The sequence below is a fragment of the Trematosphaeria pertusa genome (assembly GCF_010094035.1).
Source record: "Trematosphaeria pertusa strain CBS 122368 unplaced genomic scaffold BU26scaffold_5, whole genome shotgun sequence".
In the NCBI taxonomy this organism is placed as follows: domain Eukaryota; kingdom Fungi; phylum Ascomycota; class Dothideomycetes; order Pleosporales; family Trematosphaeriaceae; genus Trematosphaeria; species Trematosphaeria pertusa.
In genome coordinates this window covers 1,322,859-1,343,189 of record NW_022987216.1, presented here as the reverse complement: position 1 = coordinate 1,343,189, position 20,331 = coordinate 1,322,859, and the positions used below count along the sequence as shown (strand labels likewise).

The following is a 20,331-nucleotide window of genomic DNA, read 5'->3' as shown; positions in this document are numbered from 1 at the left end:
GCTGCTCGCCTCCTCAGCCAAGCAGGTGTGCTGGCGCGATGGGCTCGTATTTTGAGTTACATGACTTTTCGACGGCGCTATTCGAACTCTTGCGAGCCTGCGGAGTACGAGATCAGGAGAGGCGCTGGACGGGCTGCGTTCTGCACGCTGAGATTGCGCATCCGCTCATCCACTCCGCTAGGAACACAGCACTGCCGCAGACTCGCAGAGGACGTGCGAGGCACGGAAACAGGCCAATTGGATGCCGCGTCGTTCTCGCCATGCGTCCCCGCTGCCAAGAGCAACATCCCGTCCAGGGGCAGACTGGGCTGGTCGCTGCCCTGCCGCTAGCAGCGCCACATAGCCTAAACGAGCCCTGCCTTGCAGAATTGATCGTCAACGCCTGGCCGCCGTCTTGCCCGAAATAGCAGCCATAGGCCCATCACGCCGAGGAAATCGTGGGCATGGGGTCATGCACGCGCCGCCGCGTCGGGGCGCGAAATATATTATAGAGCGGACTTCTGCCCTAGGGGGCCCTTCACGAGTCCTTCGTCCTCTGCCCCCTCGCGCCAACTTCCCCGGGTAGAACCCCCAGTTCCTGGAAGTCTTCGTGACTTCTGTACATTCGCTTTTTCTTGTCTCTCGCTTTGTGCCCCTACACTATGCGTACATTTACCTTAATAGGCCTTGTGGCCGCACTCGCCAGCCGTGCTTCGGCCGCCTGCAGCTCGGCGCTCAAGATCGACGACTTCTCCAAATGGTCGAGCAATACCAACAGCTTGGGCGAGTGGACCAGTGGTAAGTGTGCCATTGGTTGGTTGACAGCTCCCGCTTACCGTTCCAGACGATGGTTCCATGAGCACCATCTCGGCCAGCGGCGGCGTTCTGTCGTTCAAACCCAAGTCCGGCTCCTACTTCTACGAAACATTCTCGTGCCAGGCCGCTTCTTCCAATGGCTATAACTCTGTACAGTTCACCATCAAGGGTCCTGCTGGCGGCTCAGCCACGCTTGAGATCCAGACGCAGAGCTCGTGCTCGGCTACCAGCTATACGTCCTACTACACGCAGGTCTCTAGTTTGACCGGAAGCTCGCAGACCATCACCGTTCCTCTCAGCTCGTTCTCTGGTGCCAATGCCAATGCCGTCACTGCTTTCGTCTGGTCCGGCTTTTCCTCCACCACCGCTACCTGGCAGCTTAGTAACATCCAGTTCGGCTGCGGCGGCACTGCAGCTTCCTCCACCAAGGCCCCGTCGTCCACCAGCAAGCCAGCCACGTCCACCAAAGCGTCCACCTCGGTTTCAAAGGACGCAGTCTCCAGCACGCGCACCACCCTAGTCACCTCCGTTCAGCCCACCGGCACCTGCGCTCCCCTGGTCATCGACGACTGGATGTCCCAGTCGCGTCTGACTTTCTTGTACTACAATGCCATGCTTGAGCCTTCCTCTGATGACGCCACTATGACCTCGCTCGTGGTCGGTTCCCCGAGCAAGAACCGCGTCACCATTACCCCGAAGAACACGGATTCGTACTTCTATTCCCAGCTGGGCTGCACCAACGCGAAGAACAAGTACGGCGGTATTTCCCTACGTATTAAGGCCCCCGCTGGAACCACCTTTGCCGTCCAGCTTGAGTCCTCTGCGAACTGCGACACTGGATCGACTGTTGCTGTCAGTCAGACTACTTCGCAGCTTGGATGGACATTCGATGGCACCGAGAAGCTCTACACGATTCCTTTCTCCAAGTATGGAAACGTGGACACCAGCAAGCTCGTCACCTTGTTCTTTGGCCAGTTTACCAAGGCTGTGTCCTTCGGCCCTATGGCATTCTACTGCGGCAGCACTGGCTCGGAGTACATTGTGACCACCACAACCCCTCCGGCCGGCCCATCTTCCACCGTCGCCGCGCCCACCGGCACTGCTGCCGCCCTCGTCGTTGACAAGTTCGCCAACTCCGGCAGCAACGCCCTCGGCTTCTGGCACGGTGGCGACGACGGCATGGGGCTCACCTACAGCGGCAGCAAGCTCACCATCAAGTCCACCGACGCCGACTACTCCTTCTACACCCAAGTCTCTGGCTCCTGCACCGACATGTCCAAGTACAAGGGCTCGTACCTGCACATCGCCTACTCGGGCACCACATCTTTCACCGTGGCGCTCCAGCAGCACAACAGCAAGTGCGACGAGACCATCGCCCCGTACCCGGAGACCTGGGACTCAGTCGAAGCCAGCCGTTACGCCAAGAACGGCCACATCTACATCCCCATGGCGCACTTCAACATCGAGCTCACGCGCACCATTGGCATCGCAATCAAGGGTTTCTACTCGACCGATCCCGTCACCCTCTCCGTCATCGAGATCGTGCCCTCGGTCCCCGCGGGCACCATCATTCCCAACGACCTTGAATCTGGGGACCTTGTCTTCGCCTGCAAGCGCCCCAACAGCTTCGCCTTCGCCATCGACGACGGCTCGCCCGAGTACGCCCAGGAAGTCATGAACGTCATCAAGAGCGAAGGCATCAAAGTAACATTCTTCACCGTTGGCGCGCCCCTGCTCGATACCTCCACGAACCTCACCAACGTCTACCGCGAGATGCAGTCCCAGGGCCACCAGATCGCCCTGCACTCGTACACGCACCCCAAGATGGAGGGCCTGCCCGACTACGCCGCCATCGATTGGGAGTACAACGAGGACATCAAGACAGTCGAGAAGCAGCTCGGCGGCCTACACACGAACTACTTCCGCCCGCCGTTCGGCACCGAGGGCGCGCGCATGCGTGAGCGTCTTGCCATCTCGTTGGGCGCCAAGCCCACGGTTACCATGTGGAGCGTTGATGTCGAGGACTGGCTGTGGGCGGAGACGGACACCCCCGAGGAGCAGCTCAAGGCGTTCCAGCGCGACGTGGATAAGGGTGGCTCTCTGGTCGTGATGCATTATTTGTACCCCAGCACGGTGAGCTATCTGAGGCAGTTTATTCAGATTGCGAAGGCGACGGGGAAGCAGTTGATGCGCGTGGATCAGTGCATGATGGATCCTAATGCGCCGCCGCTATGAGCGTGGCGTGCGTTGAAGGGAATGGATGTAAGCGGAGTGGGGGGATAGAAGCGGAAAAGCTGGCTTGCATTTGGGTTGGGTGACGACGTCAAGTCCAAGGCAAAAGTGATGCACGTACGTATGTTAATCGTAATGTCTCCTAATCCTCACGTAACCAAATAAAAAGAAGAAGAAAAACCTCCAATAATACATGGAGATGAATCGTACCTTTTACCCTGATGCGCGCCCCGCTCAATCAAATCCAATCCAACCCATGTTAGTTAGTCAGTCAGTCATCCCCGAACTAGTTCTCTAGCCTACGCCCGCCGCTCCAACGCACGAGGATGCATCCCATGCCGACACGTCTGCCCATACCGGCACACCCCATGCGCCTTCCAATGCCAACACACACGCCGCTCTCCTACCCTGCTATTGCCATCTGCATTCTCCTCTCCCTTCTTCTGGGCATGCTCCCGGCCCTTGGTCACAACCTGCTCGTACTTGTCCATCAAATGCTCGTACCTACTCTTCAGATACGCGTGGTCCTCTCTAAGAGCGAAATGTGCAGATTGCAGCTTAGCGTGCTCGTCGCGGAGGTTTTCGTAAGCGTGGCGCAAGGCTTTGTTGCTTGCCTGGGAGGGGTCGCAGGCGGATTGGAGCTGCGAGGACATAGTGCGTTGAGGTGTGTAGGCGTGCTCGCGTTGTGTTTAGCGTGGGAAATGGGCGCGGTTGTGGTGAGGTTGGGTTGTGGATATCTAAGTAGATTCGGAAGATAGTAGGAGCGGTCAGTGAATTCGTGGGGCCGGACAATGGATCTGTATTCGTAGACGAGTGATCACGTGAAATGGCCTTCACACCGTATCTGCCGGCCGATGCCACGCGGAACCAAGAAGAACAAACCTCTTACTATTTCACAGCTTGTTTGCAATCATAGAAGTGATCCACGAGTTACTGGTAGCTGACGCTACGATGCAAGCCAGCCAAAGGCAGTGATGTTGTGAGGACGCAGTCACATGCCTTGAGTTTGCCTCTGGAAAGCCTCTCGTGGAAGCCTCCAGTAAGTGGCGAAAAGGCGAAATGGAGGAGGCCTTGGGCGTTACCTTTCTCTCCATCTTTGAAACCAAGCCAATGTCGTTAAACTCTATCTACGCTGGTAAATGGGTTGGGGGTACCCGAGGTTGGGTATAGGTTGGGTCGGGTCGCACAGACCCTTGGTTGTGGTTGGGTTAGGGTGGTCAAAGCTTGGGTTAGGGTTGGGTTAGGGGTACCCGCTAGGGTTGCTCAGATCTCGTTCAGAATATACGTATAAATCGATAATTATTACAGCTATTAATCACGGTACTGTGCAGGGCGGATACGCTTCCGTAACCCAACCACAACCCAGGGTCTGTGCGACCCAACCCAACCACAACCTAGAGTCTGTGCAACCCTAACCTAACCTTAACCCATTACTAGCGTTAAAACTTGGGTTAGAGTCGGGGTTGGGTTAGGGTCTTATGTAAGGCAACCCAACCCCAACCTAACCCCAACCCATTTACCAGCGTATTGGTGACTTAAAACGAGAGAAATCAATCAATCAATCAAGGGCTTCTGGTTGATGGCAGGGCTGGAGTCTGGGCTCGCGGACCCGGAAAACGTTGGCGCCATGCCTGAGAATCTATACGAGCCACCAGAGAAAAATGCCCAGGGCAAGAGAGTCTGGGCGCACTGGGTCTGGTGCCAGTATGCGCTGGACTTCCTGAAGCAGGATGGCGAGTGGAAGATCTGGCACTTCAGATGCTTGGAGGTCACGAGAGCTCCATTCAGCGAGAATTGGATCACGTTTGCGGAAAAGAACCAGGTGGCTTTTGAGAAAGTGAGTTGCAGCCGGGTCGTCGGTTGATAATTATTGCTGAACTAAAGTCAGGATCTTGCTTATTTCGGCCACAATGGAAAGGCTGTCTTCATGCCCACGCCTGAGGAGCCGGCTAAAAAGGTATGTGGTTCTGTTGCCTTCATGTATGGCAAGAGACAAGCGAGCCTGCTAACTAACAGATCGAAGACAGCAGATATTTATGGACCGACCCGGGTTCGCAAGCTCGACGTTCCCCTACCAGTGCCATATAAAACTTTCAGTGAGACTGAGGAGTACTAGATGCTCACTTTGCCACTTCAAGGATGCTATGAAAGATGGTGCTATTCGTATCTTCGTTCATATCCGCGAAAAGGGTTATCAGCTTGCATCTCAGTCCCTCATGGGTCAGACTAGGAACAGTAGAAGTCAATACAACGTCCTATTTATCGCTTAAAGTAACTCCCGCGTGCTCGTGTACTGCTCAGTGAAGCCCACAACAGAGCGCCGTACTTGACCTGACATCAACGTCTTTGGGAAGACCTACATCTCCCGCAGCCTTCTGTCGGTCTGAGGCATGGCGGTTCTTAAGCCAAGTCGAACGAGCCTAATGATCCATAGGTTATTTACGTCCGGACGTCTACCGGTGGATAATGTTGAGAGGCAAGTTGACGGTCTATCTACTCGGACGGGCTGCAATATGCACAGGACCCCTGCACCCCTGAGCTAAGATAACGGACCTCGATAGGCCGACGCGTGCTATCCTCTAGCGGATTAAAATGCTTCCGCACGGTGTGAAGGACCGCGGATAATGTTGCCGGTGAGATGTAGTGTCGATTCTCAAAAGTTTGTACTCCATCCGTCCCGTTAGTCAAACTTGTCGAGGCGTATTGACAGAAGACCCGACACTGGAAACTTTTTGGAGTTTGTTGGAAGAGGTGTATCAGGGGATTGAGCTTGCTTGCATTGCGTGAAGAAGGGGATGTGGAGAGCAAGAGCTGTCTCCAGTTGCCACCAGCTTAACAATTGGGACCATAACCTTGGGTGCATGCTAACGAAATTAGTCCCCTATAATGCTTGGTAAGAACACCACAAGGTAAAACGGGACCCCGTCTCTTTGTACCTGAGCTCGGCCGCTCATTCTTTATTATTGTAAATAATGGATGGCTAGCTATATTAGCCTGCCTTGCATACAGCCATCCTATGGTTTCCCGATGTAAGGGAGGATGAGTGAGCTCGGATACTCTCCGCCAAAATGTACCTTGTGCTGTCCACGATTCAGCTCGTGCTCAGGTCTTGGTTCGGACCAGTTCGCAAACTCTGAAAGGCTGGGGTATTGGCCACCGACCTGGGACCATGGAGCCGTTAGCTATATCGTCTTCCTAGGCCGTACCCGAACATTCGCGATGGGGATAGCCGAACATAAACTATCACTGGAAGAGGGAAGCAAATGACTCACCTGTAAGCTGATGCTCTCGCCCGCATCAAAGTCGACTCCCATGGCCCAGATGCCAATCTCCAGCTTCACCACAGTGCCTCGAGGAACCTTCTGCTCCCGCCCGTGCGGGTGGAAGGGGAACTGCGGATGGATGTTCTTGGAAGCATCGATTTCGCGATGCGATGCCCGCAGGATGCCCATCTGGCCCATGTGCAGGTTCACGCTGTGCTGCTGCTTCTGGGGAATCTCGGCAATGGACTTGATAGGGGTCGCATCCACAGGGAAGTTCATGTGAATCAGGTCCTTGCCGTCTCTGTCCTTCTTGCGCAGGATCACGAAGACGGTGAAGTCGTCGCGCGTGTCGCATGACATGTACAGGATCGCCTTGGGCAGACCGATCAGCCGGGATGGCTCCGAGAATGTGTGCGTGAATTCGACCCGACTTTGGCGATCTTCCGAGTTGTATGTGACCGTCTCGGCGGCGGGAGGCGGTTTGTCGCCGAGCCTCCCGTTACTCGATGCGAAAAGCTCCCTGTATTCGGTACCGGGGACCGGGAAGTCTTCCAGGACGATATCATGGGTGGCAGGGCGGTCGCCGAATTGTAGTGCATCCCACCTCACCTTGGGCGTCTTCTGTTCCCAGTCATTGTCGATGCCGCGGAGGTAGCAGTCAAAGAAAAAGTGACGGGGAGGACGCGCAGCCGGTCGAGAGGTACACCATTCAACGCATCGCCACATCTGACGTGCGCGAGCTCGACACGGTCAACTACAAGCCGCGCACGCTGGCATCCGACATGCGCCCGTTCGTCAGCAAGCCTGACTGGGAAGAGTGTATCCGCACGTTGAGGCGCATGTTTACTATCATGCTCTTCCCCGGTATTTTGTGGGCATTCGTGAGGCTCCTTCCTGCTCGCTTCTGCCGTCACGAACACTGACAGTTTCCAGCTTCTCAACGGCCTCACCCTCGGCGTCAACATCGCCATGGGTACCACGTACAGCAACATTCTCAGCCCTCCTCCCTACAGCTGGGCACAGGAGAACATCTCATTCGCCATGGGCGGCCAGATCGTCGTGTCCTTCTGCGCGCTGCCCTTGCTGGGCTGGGGCTCCGACTGGCTTGTCAAGACACTGGCGCGACGCAACGGCGGCGTCCACCAGCCGCAATACCGCCTCGTGCCCCTCGTTTTCCCCATCATTGTCGGCGTCCTCTCAGCCATCCTCTACGGCCAGGCCGCCGCCAATCCGGACCGCTTGCACTGGTTCGCCGTTGTGTTCTCCATCAACGCCTACTATTTTGCCTTTGTCCGTGCCAATCAGGTCGGCATTGTGTACGCGCTCGACTCGTACCCGACCCGAGCCGGCCCCGCTCTCGTGGTCATCTGCGCCATCCGTGGTATCCTCAGCTTTGGCACGTCATACGGCATCCAACCGTTCATCGATCTCAGGGGCTACGACGGTGCTTTTCTCATCTATGGCATATTGACTGGGGTGCTCGGCGCCCTCGGCATTTTGGTATATGGCTTTAGCGGAAAGATTCACGCCTACTGCTCGCGGTTTGCTGTGCGGACCAGTGAGACGAAGCCGGCGTACTCGTAAATGCGATAGGTGTCACAACTCCTCCGGTGAGATGCTATAAGACCAATGCCAAGCCTTAGGTATTATGTGCCGGATATAGTTACTACTTCTCGTAACCTAGTTATATATATATATAGCTATACTTCTTATATTATTAATTAACTTATAACTAGCTCTGTATATTATAAAGTAGCAACTATATCTAGCAACAGATAAGGAACTGGATTACGAAAGCGTTCAATGCTCCGATGCAGACATCTGATACCTGAGACTCTTCGAGCACCACGCCACCGGCCACATTGATAACACGAAGAATGGAGTCACCGACCCCGGCGCAAATGCTACAGATAGGCTCAGAAGACGCGAGACCCAGGCCATCCCTCAATGAAAGCGCTCCTTGTCCGGACAGGTACTAAGGCTTCAGCTGCCGGTTCAGCCTCTGCACAGCATACTAAAGGCCTTCTCAATCCATGCCGTTTCGTTTCAGCTGAAGCGTGCTCGACTATCATGCAAACAATTGCCGAACGTCCAACGAATGTAAGGGATTGACTACGAACCACGACTTCGGCTCGAAAGGGTCGCTATGGATTAGCACACTAGATGCTGGCCCTACGATATCGACAACATGACCTTCTGGCTTGAAACAGCGCCATCTTCTGCAGCCCATTATGGACTTCTTCTACTCGCATGCTTTGATTCTTGCTCCTCGTAATCGATCCTTCTGAGGACGCTGGTGTCCAAGAACTCCCGACCGGTTTTTTCGACCCCCTTTCACTCTCCAGGTAGCCCGCCCATCCCATTCCGTCACCGGAAAAGCGGTGAATCTCCGGCTCCCAGTGGCTATGACGCACACACCAGGAGCAAGCATCCATCGCTCCCTTTACGCAGCTCCTCGTCGCCTTCATTCTGCCCGCACCACATCCCCATCATCACTCAAGATCGAACGCTCCATACACGCGCATTGCTACACTTCATACCTTCTACGCGCAATACACAATCAGGCATATACATACAGCAATCATTCGGGATGGGAAAGGTACGACGAATCTTGCGCTCCATCTTCAAGAGCAGGAAGTCCAGATCTAAGGCCGTCACTACCGCAATCATCGAAACCCCCGCAACAATGCCGCCGCGCGCGCAAGCCACTTCGATCATTTCGTTTTCAGCGCCTGCACCCGACGAATCTCGATCCACTGATTCCGATCGATGTACGACATGCACGACTCCCACCCCGCTCGCCTCACCAGAAATCACGCTGCCATCGCCTACTAACACCGTGTCGATGCTTGCCCTCGCTTGTGAGGTAGTTTTGGCAAGAACCCCAAAGTATGAGGCGGATTTGGCAATTCTGGAATTCGTCGAGAGGCTGCCGTTGCAAGAGCTGAGCATGATAGGGAGTGATGAATGGACCGTTTCGGAAGGCGAGCCGTTGGCGAGAACACCCAGCCCAAAGACGTCGAAGAGGAATCGCGAGGAGACTGGGGAGGGCATTGGCCGCGGACTAGAACACCACCGCACTGAAGATCAACGCGTAGCTGTCGCTGACACCCCGGCGAGAGCCAGCGCTACCACCAGCCCGAAAGGTCCTCTCACGGACCCCCAGCTGCTTCCAGATGGCGATACAACAATCATTGGCAGCCCAAAGGGTGAAGAGCCCCATTCTGGAGCAGCGCTCATCGACGCGCTGGATCTCACGAACACTAAACCTCCTCCGAAAAACACAAACGCCTCCTCCCCCTTCTTCATCGCCACGACGCCATGCCATTCGACCATCGGCATCGCCTTCTCAACCTTTCCCGTCCTTTCAGTTAAGCCTCCCACCAACGGCGTCCCTCCCGCTCCGTTGATGAGCGATGAAGAATTCCTCGCCCTTCCCGAATACGTCGATGTCGAAGACGATCCGAGATACAATGCAAAATTCGTCCGACCGAAGGTGCACTATCCTTCGATAGCCACCTTAGTTCCGAAAAAGGAGGCGAAAAAATTGGAATCAAGCTCGAGTTTTTCAACGCTCGATGGGAAATGGGGCGTGAATGCTGGAGAGACAAAAGAAGAGACGGAAGAGTTTGGGATAAGCCCTTCGCTTTCGTCCTCTACTTCTTCATTTTCGACACTCGATGGAAAGTGGGGTCTCAACGTCGCACAGCCAGAAGGGCTGTACAAAAGCCGGTTGAAGAGGCAATTAGAGACGGAACAAAGAGAGGAGGGAGGGAGGCCGACCAAGATACCACGCTTGTCTTCGTCTGTTTCTTCATATTTCACCTTGGATGGGGAAGGGGGCATAACGCTCGGTCACGCAAAACAGATGGGCAAGAATGCGGGAGATTGGGAGATGACGAGGCAGAACATGGTGATGAAGACGATGGCGGTAAGGGATATGGAGACGAGGGCTACGTCCGATAGCTCGGCGGAGAGAGGCGATGCTGTGGAGGCGGAAGTTTTGGGGTTTGATGCGATGAAGCAGGGGCTGATGCTAGGGTTCTACCTCTCCGGGTCTACGAAGAGGAGGCTTCAGGAGGAGGGAGCGCCGCTGGGTGTTGGCTGGGATGGATATGGCGACGAGATCTTCTGATGGATCGGTCGCCGCGTAGGATCATCGCATCCGACCGCCGGTGCCTATGAGCTCCTATTTAAGACATCGCTAGAATGCGGGCAGTCTCTTGCCGTGATTCGTGCAGAGTGTCACAAGCACTGATCGGGGACTCGCCGGCACGTGCCGCTATGCATGTGCAGTACTGAGTGTTTCGATGGCGCCTTGACAGATGTTGACAGCCCTGGAGATGTTGAGGTGCTGACGGCTGACATAAGCACAGAAGCCGCCTTGCCCCTTCCGGCTGTGGCTGACGGCGCACGGGCCGCCGATGAGGCTTGCAGCGCGTCTCAGGCGGACGACCGTCCCAAGAAATTCAGGGAGCAGAGACAGCGACGGCGGCCATGCCCCCCCCGCAACCACGACCCCAATCCGCATCCTCGCCGTCCTCCTAGCGCGTCACGTACTCGGATCGGACGCCCGTTGCGTCGCCGCAGTCGCCATGATCAAGACGCTGCCGATGCGGCTCTCGCGAAGGCCCGCCAGAGTGCTGCTTGCCGGCCTCCTTTTTGTCTTCTTCATCCTAACACTGACGCGGAGTCGGCATGCCGGCGGACGGCACTCGAAGACGTACCAGCGCAAGACGAAGAGCTTCTTCCCGCCGCTGAGGAAGAAGGGCGGCGTCGACCCCGACTACTGCGAGAACTTCCCGACGCAGCTCCTCGATGATATCCAGATCGTATTGAAGACGGGCGCCGGCGACGCCGCGAAGAACAAGGCACACCTCGCAACCGTCACTTCCTGCATTACAAATCTGATCGTGGTCTCGGACCACGAAGAGAAGATTGGCGACCGCCAGGTCATCGACATCCTCGCTGAGCTCCCCGCCTCGTACGCCGTCAACAACACCGACTTCCAGGCCTATGCCGAACACAAGAAGGCCCAAGCCGAGGGCGAGACGGTAAACTACTCGCGCGAGGGCTGGCGGTTAGACCGCTTCAAGTTCCTGCCCATGGTGGACAAGGCCTATGCGACGAACCCCAAGGCGAAATGGTTCGTCTTCCTTGAGTCCGACGTCTACTTCTTCTGGGACACGCTGTTCCGCCTGCTCGACCAGCTCGACCCGACCGAACTGCACTACATGGGCTCTCCTGCCCCCGGCGCGAACGACCTACGGTTTGCATACGGTGGCGCTGGTTTCGTCCTTTCTCAAGGCTTGATGAAGAAGCTGATTCCGCCGAAGACGGTCGCGACGGAGGGGTTGGACACACGGCTGAGCGTTCGGTATGAGGACTGGGTGAAAGAGGATTGTTGCGGGGACGCTGTGCTTGGCTATGCCATCTACAATGCCACCGGCGTAAAGCTGGAGGCGCTGTATCCGACATTCGCCGGCGACGAGCTTAAGAAGATGGTAGTGGACAAGGAGCGATGGTGCGTGCCGCTGCTCTCCATTCACCGCGTGCAGCCTGAGCAGATGGAAGGGATATGGAAGTGGGAACGAACAAGGCCATACAATCAGGTGAGCCCTATCTCTATCGCGTCAGTGAAGCTGCTAATCTCGTGTTCCTAGAAACCGTTTGTGTTCTCCTCCCTCCTCGCCTACACACACTCGTTCCTCAAAGAAGGCCCCACCCGCGAATTCTGGGACAACCTCTCCGAAGCCCCCGTCCGAAAAGACAACGCCGCAAAAAACGCCAACGCCTGCGCCTCCGAATGTTCCAATGATCCCAAATGCCTGCAATGGTCCTACTCGCAAACCGTCTGCCGCTTCGCCAACTACATCAAGCTCGGAAACCCTGTCGACAAGGAGAACGGCGGACAGGGCGAGTTCACCTCCGGGTGGGATCTGAAGAAGATGGGCGAGCTTGGCTTCAAAGTCGATGAAGACAGCGACATTAACGATACGTGTATGGAAGCGACATGGTTAACGCCGACGATACATACGAGCAAGCAAGCACAATAACGGCGTGTGTGTGTGTGTGAAAACAACCTGGGAGGCGTTTGCTGGTTTTGTCTGCCCATTTTTGCGCATGGCGTTTTTGGCACATGGTTGTTGTTGGCATAGTCCCGCGACGTCTTTGGATTCTCTGGTTTCTTCTGATTATGCGCCGACTTCTCGTTCGGCTGTTGGCGATGTGGTGTGATGCGCTGTTTGAAGCTGAGGGCGGAAAGCATATTTTCCATCGTCTATAGTCTAGGGTTTTTGGACATAGAATGAGGCATAGCATGTTTGGTTACGGCGATATCCGCGAGGGACGGACGGGGCGATCATGTAACTCTAATACACTGCATATTTCTTCTCTCGCTTGGCTGTGGCCACTCTCGTTCCCATTCCTCTTCCATGTCTTTCCCCTTCTCTTTCCATTACCATCTCCTACCGCCTTAGCAGCCACTCGGGATTACGGGGGCTGATGCTCAACCACTCAGATACGCCAACCTCTCATACCATATAACCAACGCATTCAACCCCACCATGACAACGTCCCACACCGCGCCGCCCCTTGCATCATCCCCGTCTTTGAAGAATACATACGCGGCTATTAGGCGCACGAAGCTCGTAGCAATGAGGAAGTGGTGCCGTGTTCGCTTGGGCTGGGTGGCGCCGACCAGGTAGAAGATGCCTACGGAGAAGGTAGACATGCTACATTCATCCATCAGTATCGGGTAATGGAGGAGGGGGGTTCCGGAAGGTGAATGGTGCGGAAGGAGAGTAGGTACCTCATAGCATGTTGGACGGCAACGGGCGCATCAGCGAAATTTACTTTTGCGGGGTCGCGCAGGATGAAGGTGCTGAAGATTGTAACGGGGATGCCTTGGATGGCAAGGAGGAGGGTGGAGAGGCTAATCGCCATCTCAGTGGAGTGGCGAGCTGGTGGCAAAAGTAACGGTTGCATGAGTGAGGGTTGTACAACAGATGAAGTTCTTTTCCGCGCGGTTGCAGGAACTGCCTAGGTGCAGTCTTGGAACTACCCTGAACTGGCGGGGTATTTCTCGTGGCCGAGTGGGTCCAGCGGAAGCGCGCTGCTGTGTTGGCCGTGCATTGGCGTGCTGTGTGAACGTGCAGTTGATGTCCTGATGGGTGATGCTCTAGACTGTTTTTAGAATTCTGCAGGAGAGCTTTGGAGGGGTGGAGCGGTGGTGCCTTGGGAAAGATTGTGTTGAATCGGTATGAGAAACTTTACATGTGCACCCAGCAGCGGAAGTGCATATCGGTTAGAATTGATTGAGCTTCTGCATTCACGGAACGATATGGATTCGGGCGTCATGTGAGTGGAGTGTAGTTCACGGCTATAGTGGGGTTGGCCTTGGCGGGCTCAAAGCATCTGCACCGCGAGCGCGACTTCTCCTTCTTTACCTTCAGCATAAACTTCGCTTTCCCCACCGCTACTTATTGCTTCAGTTATCAAGGATGAAGGGCTGATAGCTGCGCCAGCAACCCGCATCCACCCCTTTCCGCTCTCCGCAGGAATCCGCTCGGCGCATTTCGTGGACATTGAATGACCCAGTGGGTTAGTATGCCTTGGATAGGTCCACAGAGAGGGAGGGGGAGAACAGGGTTCATCTCTCCGTCGGTCTCTACTCGACAAACGACTCTCGCGATATGGTTCATGGAATGCGCCGCATGTGGCCGTGCGGCATTCGCCACATGTTTCAACATTCATGAACAGACGTCTTCCCATCTTCAAGCCGGGTGACCTACCTCCACGATTGTTCGACGCTATTTCTCCAATGGTCGGATTCACGGACCGACTACCAATATCGGTGCCCCTGCCTCTACCCCACAATGGACAGGGATCACCGAGCCTCAAGCCAGATTGCCAGAGATATATTGCCTCGGCGCCATAAGCTTGTATGAGGACGTCATTTCCATGGTCATCCGCTCCTACTATAGCCCTACTATAGAAGCTTCTTCCGCTATTCTTCCGCCTCTCAATTGGCCGCCCGGAATCACGACTGATGAACGCCCATATCCGGGCAATTAGAGATGCCGGGTGTCCAACCAGGTTACGGATGCGATTCTAAATGCGGAGCGAAATTTGCGGTAGAAGCCCCTGCGTGAAGTGATGGGGTGGGTATAAAGAGCTTGGGGATGGCTGCTGTGGATGGCTCGCCAGCCGGATCAGCACTTCGACCATCACTGCGCACCATGCATCGCCCATCGGTCGCTGCCGTTCTTCTTGCTGCAAGCAGCACCCTCGCCGCTCCCACGCTCGACAAACGCGCCGACATCAAATGCCCCATCGTCTTTGACGGCCGCATTCCCGCTAGCTGGGCAACCACTCCGTCAAACTTTGATACCTACGCTACCAACACCATCTACAACCCCGACTACGTCAAGGGTAACGATCTTAAGTGGAGCACGATTCTCAAGTTTCCGAACGTCACCGCCTCGCGGTTTGATGGCGATAATGTCCCCGTTGAGGTGACCATCAGCGACCAGAGCATCTTCCAGCAGCAGAAGGGCTTCCGCAGGGCGGGTCTGCAGTTCTTGAAAGATGCGGCGGATGGGCCAGGACAGACGGACGTGAAGACACTGCATTTCAGCGTCAAGCAGGATCCGGCGAGGCCGCTGAACTTGACGCACGAATATCTTGTAAGCACACTTTCCATATACTAAGGTGGGCCATGGATGCTAAGTAGAGTACAGAACGTGTGGCACGAGACGGCCGACTATTCGGCCGACCAGATAATGTTCCAGACCGGCCAGCTCATCGGCAAGTCTGCCTCCGACAAGAGCAACTTCAAGATCCTAGATCGCAACGGCCAGTCGCTATACTCGGTGGCCATGGATAAAAACGCGTGGCAGAACTTTGCAATCAAGCTGGACTACACGAAGAAGTAAGCTTGAATCCCCCCCTTGGCTCGCCCGAAAACAACGTGTGAAAGGAGACTAAGTGCTGACTGTTGCTTTAGTCAAGTCCAGATCTACTACTCTGCTGGCGATGCCGCGCTCAAGTCCGTCGCTGGTCCAACTTCCGCTACTCTCTCAGGCGGAGGCCAGTTCCAGATGGGTATCCTGAAGAAGCCGACTGGTACCTCGGATGTTGTCAACAGTGGATACCAAGAGTCTAACTTGAATGAAGGACAGATCTATGGTGGTATCTTCCTAGAGGACAGCGCTGATGGTTGTGTTTCTTTGTAAACGAATTGGCCTGTGTTAGGGAGGCGGTGAGGCAGAGTAGGCATGACACAATATGCTGTATATAAGGAAGGCAATTGTACATACAACTGAGTCGGAATCATTCGCTGAAAGATTCAAGAAGCTATAGAGCCGAATATAAGCCCGCTGTATAAAGTCTTCCCTCTTGAGCGGAGTAAGCTCTACCTCCGCCCCCGTCACTTGTCTTGGACGTTTCTGCATAAAGTTATATGGTTCTAAGGTCTTTCTCTCAACGATAAGAGGACCTATGGTTTCCGTTGACCCATTGCTTCTTATTTATCTAGAAGATAGTGCCGACCATCTTCAGTACTCGACGTCGATGTTGACGGCACTATCGTCGACAAACACTAAAAAGCCGCTCTCAAGTGCGGTCACTTCGCGATATGCTACTGCCTATATCACAAGAGAGATGCAGTCGCTCTAGCGACGACCCACCGTAAGCACAATGGCATGCTCTGGGGTCTACACTCGGCGAGCGTGTCCTTGTAAATGGCTCCGCTCTCCCAACGGTGCAAGAGGCGAGAGTGAGGAAACAGTGGGTAAGGTTTACTACACTTTGATCTGGTGGACTTACGCCACTAAATATAGTTGCCCCATTGAGCTTGTCCAGTCCACGATGATGTTGTAATTCTGCTCACTCAAGTAGCCCCTGAGAAGTAATCCAGCCCCCTCGCATCAATAACGCCTTTCCACCCCACGCCATCAACCTTTCACTCCACCCTCCACCGGCACAAAACTTTCTCCTCTCCACCCCGCTCATCCACCGCCACCCGGAGAAACGAAATCCCGGGCCCATACCCACCAGCTACATAAGGCCCCTCCCCTCACCCGCATCTTGCCCTCTAACTTCTTCTCTCGACTTCCTCGAGCGCATTGCTTCCGGTACGTCCAGCTTGCAAGCATACTCTTCGAGATATTCTCAGCTATCATAGCACCAGAGAGCTATCGAGATTCATCTACGATGAAGCTCTTTACCTTCCGCACCGTCTCCGGACGTCAGGCACAGCAGCATTCAACCGCGCCCCAGGGCGTCACCACATCAACCTCAACCAGCACCTTCGAGTCTAGGAAGAGCGGCAGCAAGACCGAGCGCCTCACGCGCGGATTCCGTAAGGCGTTTCGGCGTACTTCGCGCGCGCGCGGGGCTACCACCGCGGAGGGTGATTCCGGATATCATTCGATTCGCTCTGGTGACCGAGTGAGTACAGAACCGGGGTTTTTTTTTGCACCTCGAGGCTGATTGATTCGAAGCAGGGAACTTCCACCGCGCCTACGACTCCCAATGGCGGCGCACTTCCTTACGTTCCACCCGCCGATCCACGCCATCTTCCCATGATCCAGCTGCCAGAGGACCATCCTGCGCGCGCTGCTTTCATGAAGCCCAAGGTCGAGTACACACCCGAGGTCAAGGCCGTCCAGGAGCTCAACGTAGCCGAAGCCTACGAACGCAATGGCGAGCAATCTCCGGCCGCGATCTCCTCTCGCGAACACGACGAAGACGACGAGGACTCATCCACCAAGAACATCGCCGCCGTCGTTCTCCGCACCCACAAAAGTGCTCCGGAGCACCACTCCCCACCCACGAAGCACATCCGCAAAGCCCTGCACAACCGCTCCATCTCGTCCCCACCGATCATCATCCCAACTCCCCTCCAACGCCGCGTCCTCTTCAAATACATCGCCGAGCAAGCCCGAAATGGCTGCCTTGACGCACTCACCATCATCCAATCCGTCTCTGCCCACGCCAAACTCTCCGCCCGCGGCGGTCCCATCTTCGACCCAACATTTACCTTCAACGGCTACCTCTTCCGGTACAGCCAGTTGGGCGCCATAGAGTGGGCCTGGATAAAGCGATATCTGATCGTGGAAGAAACCACCGCGCTGTTCCGATGCAAGCGCTTGAACGAAGACGACGTGATAATGATCGAGCGGCACTTCTTCCCCACCCAGGAGCGCGACCTCCTCTCCCCTGAACACTTCTCGCTCTTCCTCGACAACCTAGTCCACGAGGACATGCTCGACCGGGCCTACGCTACCAAGATCAAGAACCTCAGCCTGACACTCGAGCAATTCCGCGGCGGCGCGGCGGCTATGAGCAGCAAGAAGCCCTCCCCGAGCGTCGGCTACACGACCATGTTCACGCAGCTCCCGTACCGCGCTGGCCCCGCGCGATCCGCGGCTCTGCGCCGCCTGATGGAAGCAGCGGTCTACGGCCAGCAGATCTGGAAAGGCGGCTTCTACGCCGACGCGCTCAGCAAGCTGAACGACTACCTCGAAGCCTGGGACTTGACGACTCGCAAGTGCGTCAGCACGCCGCCACACCTTACAGAGTACAAGCGCAACTGGACATACGTCGAAGAGCGCAGCCTGCGCCGCGTAGAAACCGTCGCCGACCTGATCGCCCGCTGGAAGAACGGCAGCCTGCTCGACTACGGCATTCTGAAGGCTGTTCGCGGCACCTTCGTGCCCATCAGCGGCCAGGCGTATTACGACACGCAGGAGCTGGAGTCGTTCCTGTACAGCCGCGTTATGGGCAGTGGACTAGCAATCCGCGAGATCCCACGCATTCTGGCGCTGCATGCAGATCACGACGAGGCTTTCCGGGACGTCAGGGCGGAGGAGCGCGTCGTTGCTGGCTTGACGGCGGAGATGCGAGAGTTTGAGAGAGGCGAGGAGGAGCGGTTGAGCGCAATCGAGCGGCAGCGCCAGCTGCTGAAAGCTGCTACGAAGACTGGTAAGTGGGCGAAGAGCAGTCGAGGTTGGAGATTCGTTACTGACTGTGTTACAGAGCGCACTAAGTTCCAGCGCCTCGCCGATCGACTGAAGAAGCTCTTCCGCAAAGCTCCCGTCCTCCAGCCCTTCGACCCCTTTCAACAGCGGTAAGCACCCCAAGCTCTCATGATGAAGGCAGGAGTACTAACGCCGTACCAGTGATGAATAACCATTTCCTCCATGGCATCTCTGATGTCCCTTAACATTTGAAAGCTTTCCGGCGTCCTGTCTGCTTATTTCCTCCTCTAAATGTGATACCCTTTCCCTTTTTTCTAGGGTTCTAGGGCGGAATTCAAAATTTCCTATATTTTCTTATCAACCTTGAGGATTTTCGAGGCATGGGCTGGCTTTCCTTCCGTCGTTTTTGCCGACCTCGTCTCTCGACGGTGTGTTTTTCATCATCCCTTCATCACCAAAGCGATGGATGAACCCTGCATATAGCACTTGGCCCGCGTAAAACGACCGTAATAACAACTTTTCGGCTCTTCATAACTCAAACCACACGCTCGAGTATGCAGTGACGATGTCCCTCAAGCCAGGGGGCAAACGGTGGGAAAAAAAAGAGGAGCGGGGTGGAAGGGAGAACTGTGAGCAGAATCCGGGAAGAGTAAGGACATGTGACAGCATAGGATTGCTTGATATTTATGTATGAAAAGAGGTGCTCTAAAGCACCAGCGTTTGCAGTATACCCAACGAAAAAGAACACGCAATGAGAAACCATGCAGGAAACCGTCAATGATGCATACCACCATCCCCAGTGTCTAACCGTTCTAAAACGCCGGTGTGGAAACTGCCCTAGCCGTGCGTTGGGCAAGCTAGACGAACTTTCGTAATACCATGAAGAGGAGCGCTGCAACGACGCCGTATATGCAGGCGTCAATCCAAGCTAGTGAGCGGTCGGGCGAGTGTTGTACGAGCTGCTGAACGACGGGTGCGTGTACCGTCCTTGTAGGTCGTGGGACCGGACTTGGTGCTGGCGCGATCGCGGCAGCGCTCGCAGACGACGTAGCAGGCGCAGACGTCGCAGTCGTAGGCGGACTCCTCGCCATCCCCCTCCCCTTGCCCTCACCATCTACCTCCGTTAGCCCCGGCGTAGGCCCCACCTTCCCGCCCTCCAACTCATCCCGGTACGCTAGCCTCAACTCCTCCGGCACACTCTCCTCCTTCCTCTTTCCATCTTTCCCCTCCACTAGCTTGGCCATCTCCTCCCTCTCCTTCAATATCTCACCATTACTCTTTCCACAAACCGCACACCTCCACGGCCCGCTCTCCCCCGCCATCCGCCTTCTGACCTCCTTCCCGCACTCAATCCCGCCCAGCTGCCCCTTGGCATCCGTATCCATGAAGCTCCGCATCGCGACGAGGGCCGTCCGTATGCCCCACGCCGGCTGCCACGTCTCCTCGTGGTGTCCCGATATGCTGAGGCAGATCTCGCGGTTGACTTCGAAGCGGCCCGTGGGCGTGAGAAAGCGGAAGGACGGCGGGCGCAGAGGGTACGTCGGCGGGAGGACGATGCGGCCGTGGTAGATGCCGGTTTCGTAGGGCGAGGGGGCGGGCGGGCCGCGCAGCGTGAAGTGCCATTCGAAGAGGTTGTCTTCGAGGGGCTCGGCGTGGTAGTCGGGGGAGGGATTATTGGCGAGCTCGGAGGCTTCTCTTACTGCGCGGAGGTTAGTCTGAGGGTAGCGGAGGACGGGAGGTGCAGCGAGAGACGGGAGGGAGCGTACGGATGCGCTTGATGGTGGGATTCTTGGTGTTGAATTGCCCGCGTGTGGACATGTTGAACGCGGGTTCAGCGAGCGCCGGGGGAAGTAGAAAGGAGCGTGAGGCTGGTGATGATGGAGGTGGTTGTTTCCCGAGCTGAAACGTTGGCGTTGCGAGTACGCGTGTGGGTCATAAGCCCCGCCGTAGCCCGCCGCGGAGTCTAGCCTACTCTACTCTCAGCCTTATCGGGTCTAGCTAGGTCTTGACTATCACGCTGAACAGTGACTCGGTGTTGCACACTTAAAATAGTGAAT

At 55.8% G+C, this 20,331-nt stretch overlaps 10 protein-coding genes across 10 annotated transcripts; 6 read left to right on the top strand and 4 right to left on the bottom strand.

Annotated features, from left to right (window-relative positions):
- The first annotated feature begins 180 nt into the window (after positions 1-180).
- Positions 181-3,259, top strand: BU26DRAFT_517753 (carbohydrate esterase family 4 protein). Its single transcript, XM_033828650.1, has 2 exons — positions 181-777; positions 824-3,259. The coding sequence occupies exons 1-2, from the start codon at positions 642-644 to the stop codon at positions 3,028-3,030; spliced, it is 2,343 nt and encodes a 780-aa protein (XP_033686007.1). The 5' UTR covers positions 181-641; the 3' UTR covers positions 3,031-3,259.
- On the bottom strand, positions 3,226-3,843 carry BU26DRAFT_517752 (uncharacterized protein). The gene has a single exon (XM_033828649.1). The coding sequence runs from the start codon at positions 3,678-3,680 to the stop codon at positions 3,327-3,329; it is 354 nt and encodes a 117-aa protein (XP_033686006.1). The 5' UTR covers positions 3,681-3,843; the 3' UTR covers positions 3,226-3,326.
- A 622-nt stretch (positions 3,844-4,465) lies between these two features.
- Positions 4,466-5,166, top strand: BU26DRAFT_274479 (uncharacterized protein). The gene is made up of 3 exons (XM_033821419.1): positions 4,466-4,864; positions 4,916-4,984; positions 5,051-5,166. Exons 1-3 carry the CDS (start codon positions 4,607-4,609, stop codon positions 5,141-5,143), a joined length of 420 nt encoding a protein of 139 aa, XP_033686005.1. The 5' UTR covers positions 4,466-4,606; the 3' UTR covers positions 5,144-5,166.
- An 875-nt stretch (positions 5,167-6,041) lies between these two features.
- On the bottom strand, positions 6,042-7,016 carry BU26DRAFT_592086 (peptidase S15/CocE/NonD; the record flags this gene model as incomplete). Its single annotated transcript, XM_033834823.1, has 2 exons — positions 6,042-6,188; positions 6,300-7,016. 2 exons carry the CDS (start codon positions 7,014-7,016, stop codon positions 6,042-6,044), a joined length of 864 nt encoding a protein of 287 aa, XP_033686004.1.
- A 14-nt stretch (positions 7,017-7,030) lies between these two features.
- On the top strand, positions 7,031-7,874 carry BU26DRAFT_382175 (uncharacterized protein; the record flags this gene model as incomplete). The annotated part of the gene is made up of 2 exons (XM_033822586.1): positions 7,031-7,171; positions 7,224-7,874. Coding segments are annotated over 2 exons (792 nt in total), but the record flags the coding sequence as incomplete, so codon positions are not given.
- A 3,011-nt stretch (positions 7,875-10,885) lies between these two features.
- Positions 10,886-12,346, top strand: BU26DRAFT_424396 (glycosyltransferase family 31 protein; the record flags this gene model as incomplete). Its single annotated transcript, XM_033823568.1, has 2 exons — positions 10,886-11,902; positions 11,954-12,346. 2 exons carry the CDS (start codon positions 10,886-10,888, stop codon positions 12,344-12,346), a joined length of 1,410 nt encoding a protein of 469 aa, XP_033686002.1.
- A 257-nt stretch (positions 12,347-12,603) lies between these two features.
- On the bottom strand, positions 12,604-13,328 carry BU26DRAFT_517749 (uncharacterized protein). Its single transcript, XM_033828648.1, has 2 exons — positions 13,102-13,328; positions 12,604-13,024 (listed from the first exon to the last, which is right to left on the bottom strand). Exons 1-2 carry the CDS (start codon positions 13,233-13,235, stop codon positions 12,799-12,801), a joined length of 360 nt encoding a protein of 119 aa, XP_033686001.1. The 5' UTR covers positions 13,236-13,328; the 3' UTR covers positions 12,604-12,798.
- A 1,202-nt stretch (positions 13,329-14,530) lies between these two features.
- On the top strand, positions 14,531-15,526 carry BU26DRAFT_424047 (glycoside hydrolase family 131 protein; the record flags this gene model as incomplete). Its single annotated transcript, XM_033823543.1, has 3 exons — positions 14,531-14,977; positions 15,032-15,222; positions 15,298-15,526. 3 exons carry the CDS (start codon positions 14,531-14,533, stop codon positions 15,524-15,526), a joined length of 867 nt encoding a protein of 288 aa, XP_033686000.1.
- Positions 15,527-16,423: 897 nt separating this feature from the next.
- Positions 16,424-18,485, top strand: BU26DRAFT_603495 (uncharacterized protein; the record flags this gene model as incomplete). Its single annotated transcript, XM_033835432.1, has 4 exons — positions 16,424-16,742; positions 16,799-18,278; positions 18,333-18,423; positions 18,476-18,485. The coding sequence occupies exons 1-4, from the start codon at positions 16,506-16,508 to the stop codon at positions 18,483-18,485; spliced, it is 1,818 nt and encodes a 605-aa protein (XP_033685999.1). The 5' UTR covers positions 16,424-16,505.
- A 442-nt stretch (positions 18,486-18,927) lies between these two features.
- Positions 18,928-20,178, bottom strand: BU26DRAFT_454065 (UBC-like protein). Its single transcript, XM_033824850.1, has 2 exons — positions 20,041-20,178; positions 18,928-19,973 (listed from the first exon to the last, which is right to left on the bottom strand). The coding sequence occupies exons 1-2, from the start codon at positions 20,090-20,092 to the stop codon at positions 19,132-19,134; spliced, it is 894 nt and encodes a 297-aa protein (XP_033685998.1). The 5' UTR covers positions 20,093-20,178; the 3' UTR covers positions 18,928-19,131.
- Between the last annotated feature and the right edge of the window lie 153 nt (positions 20,179-20,331).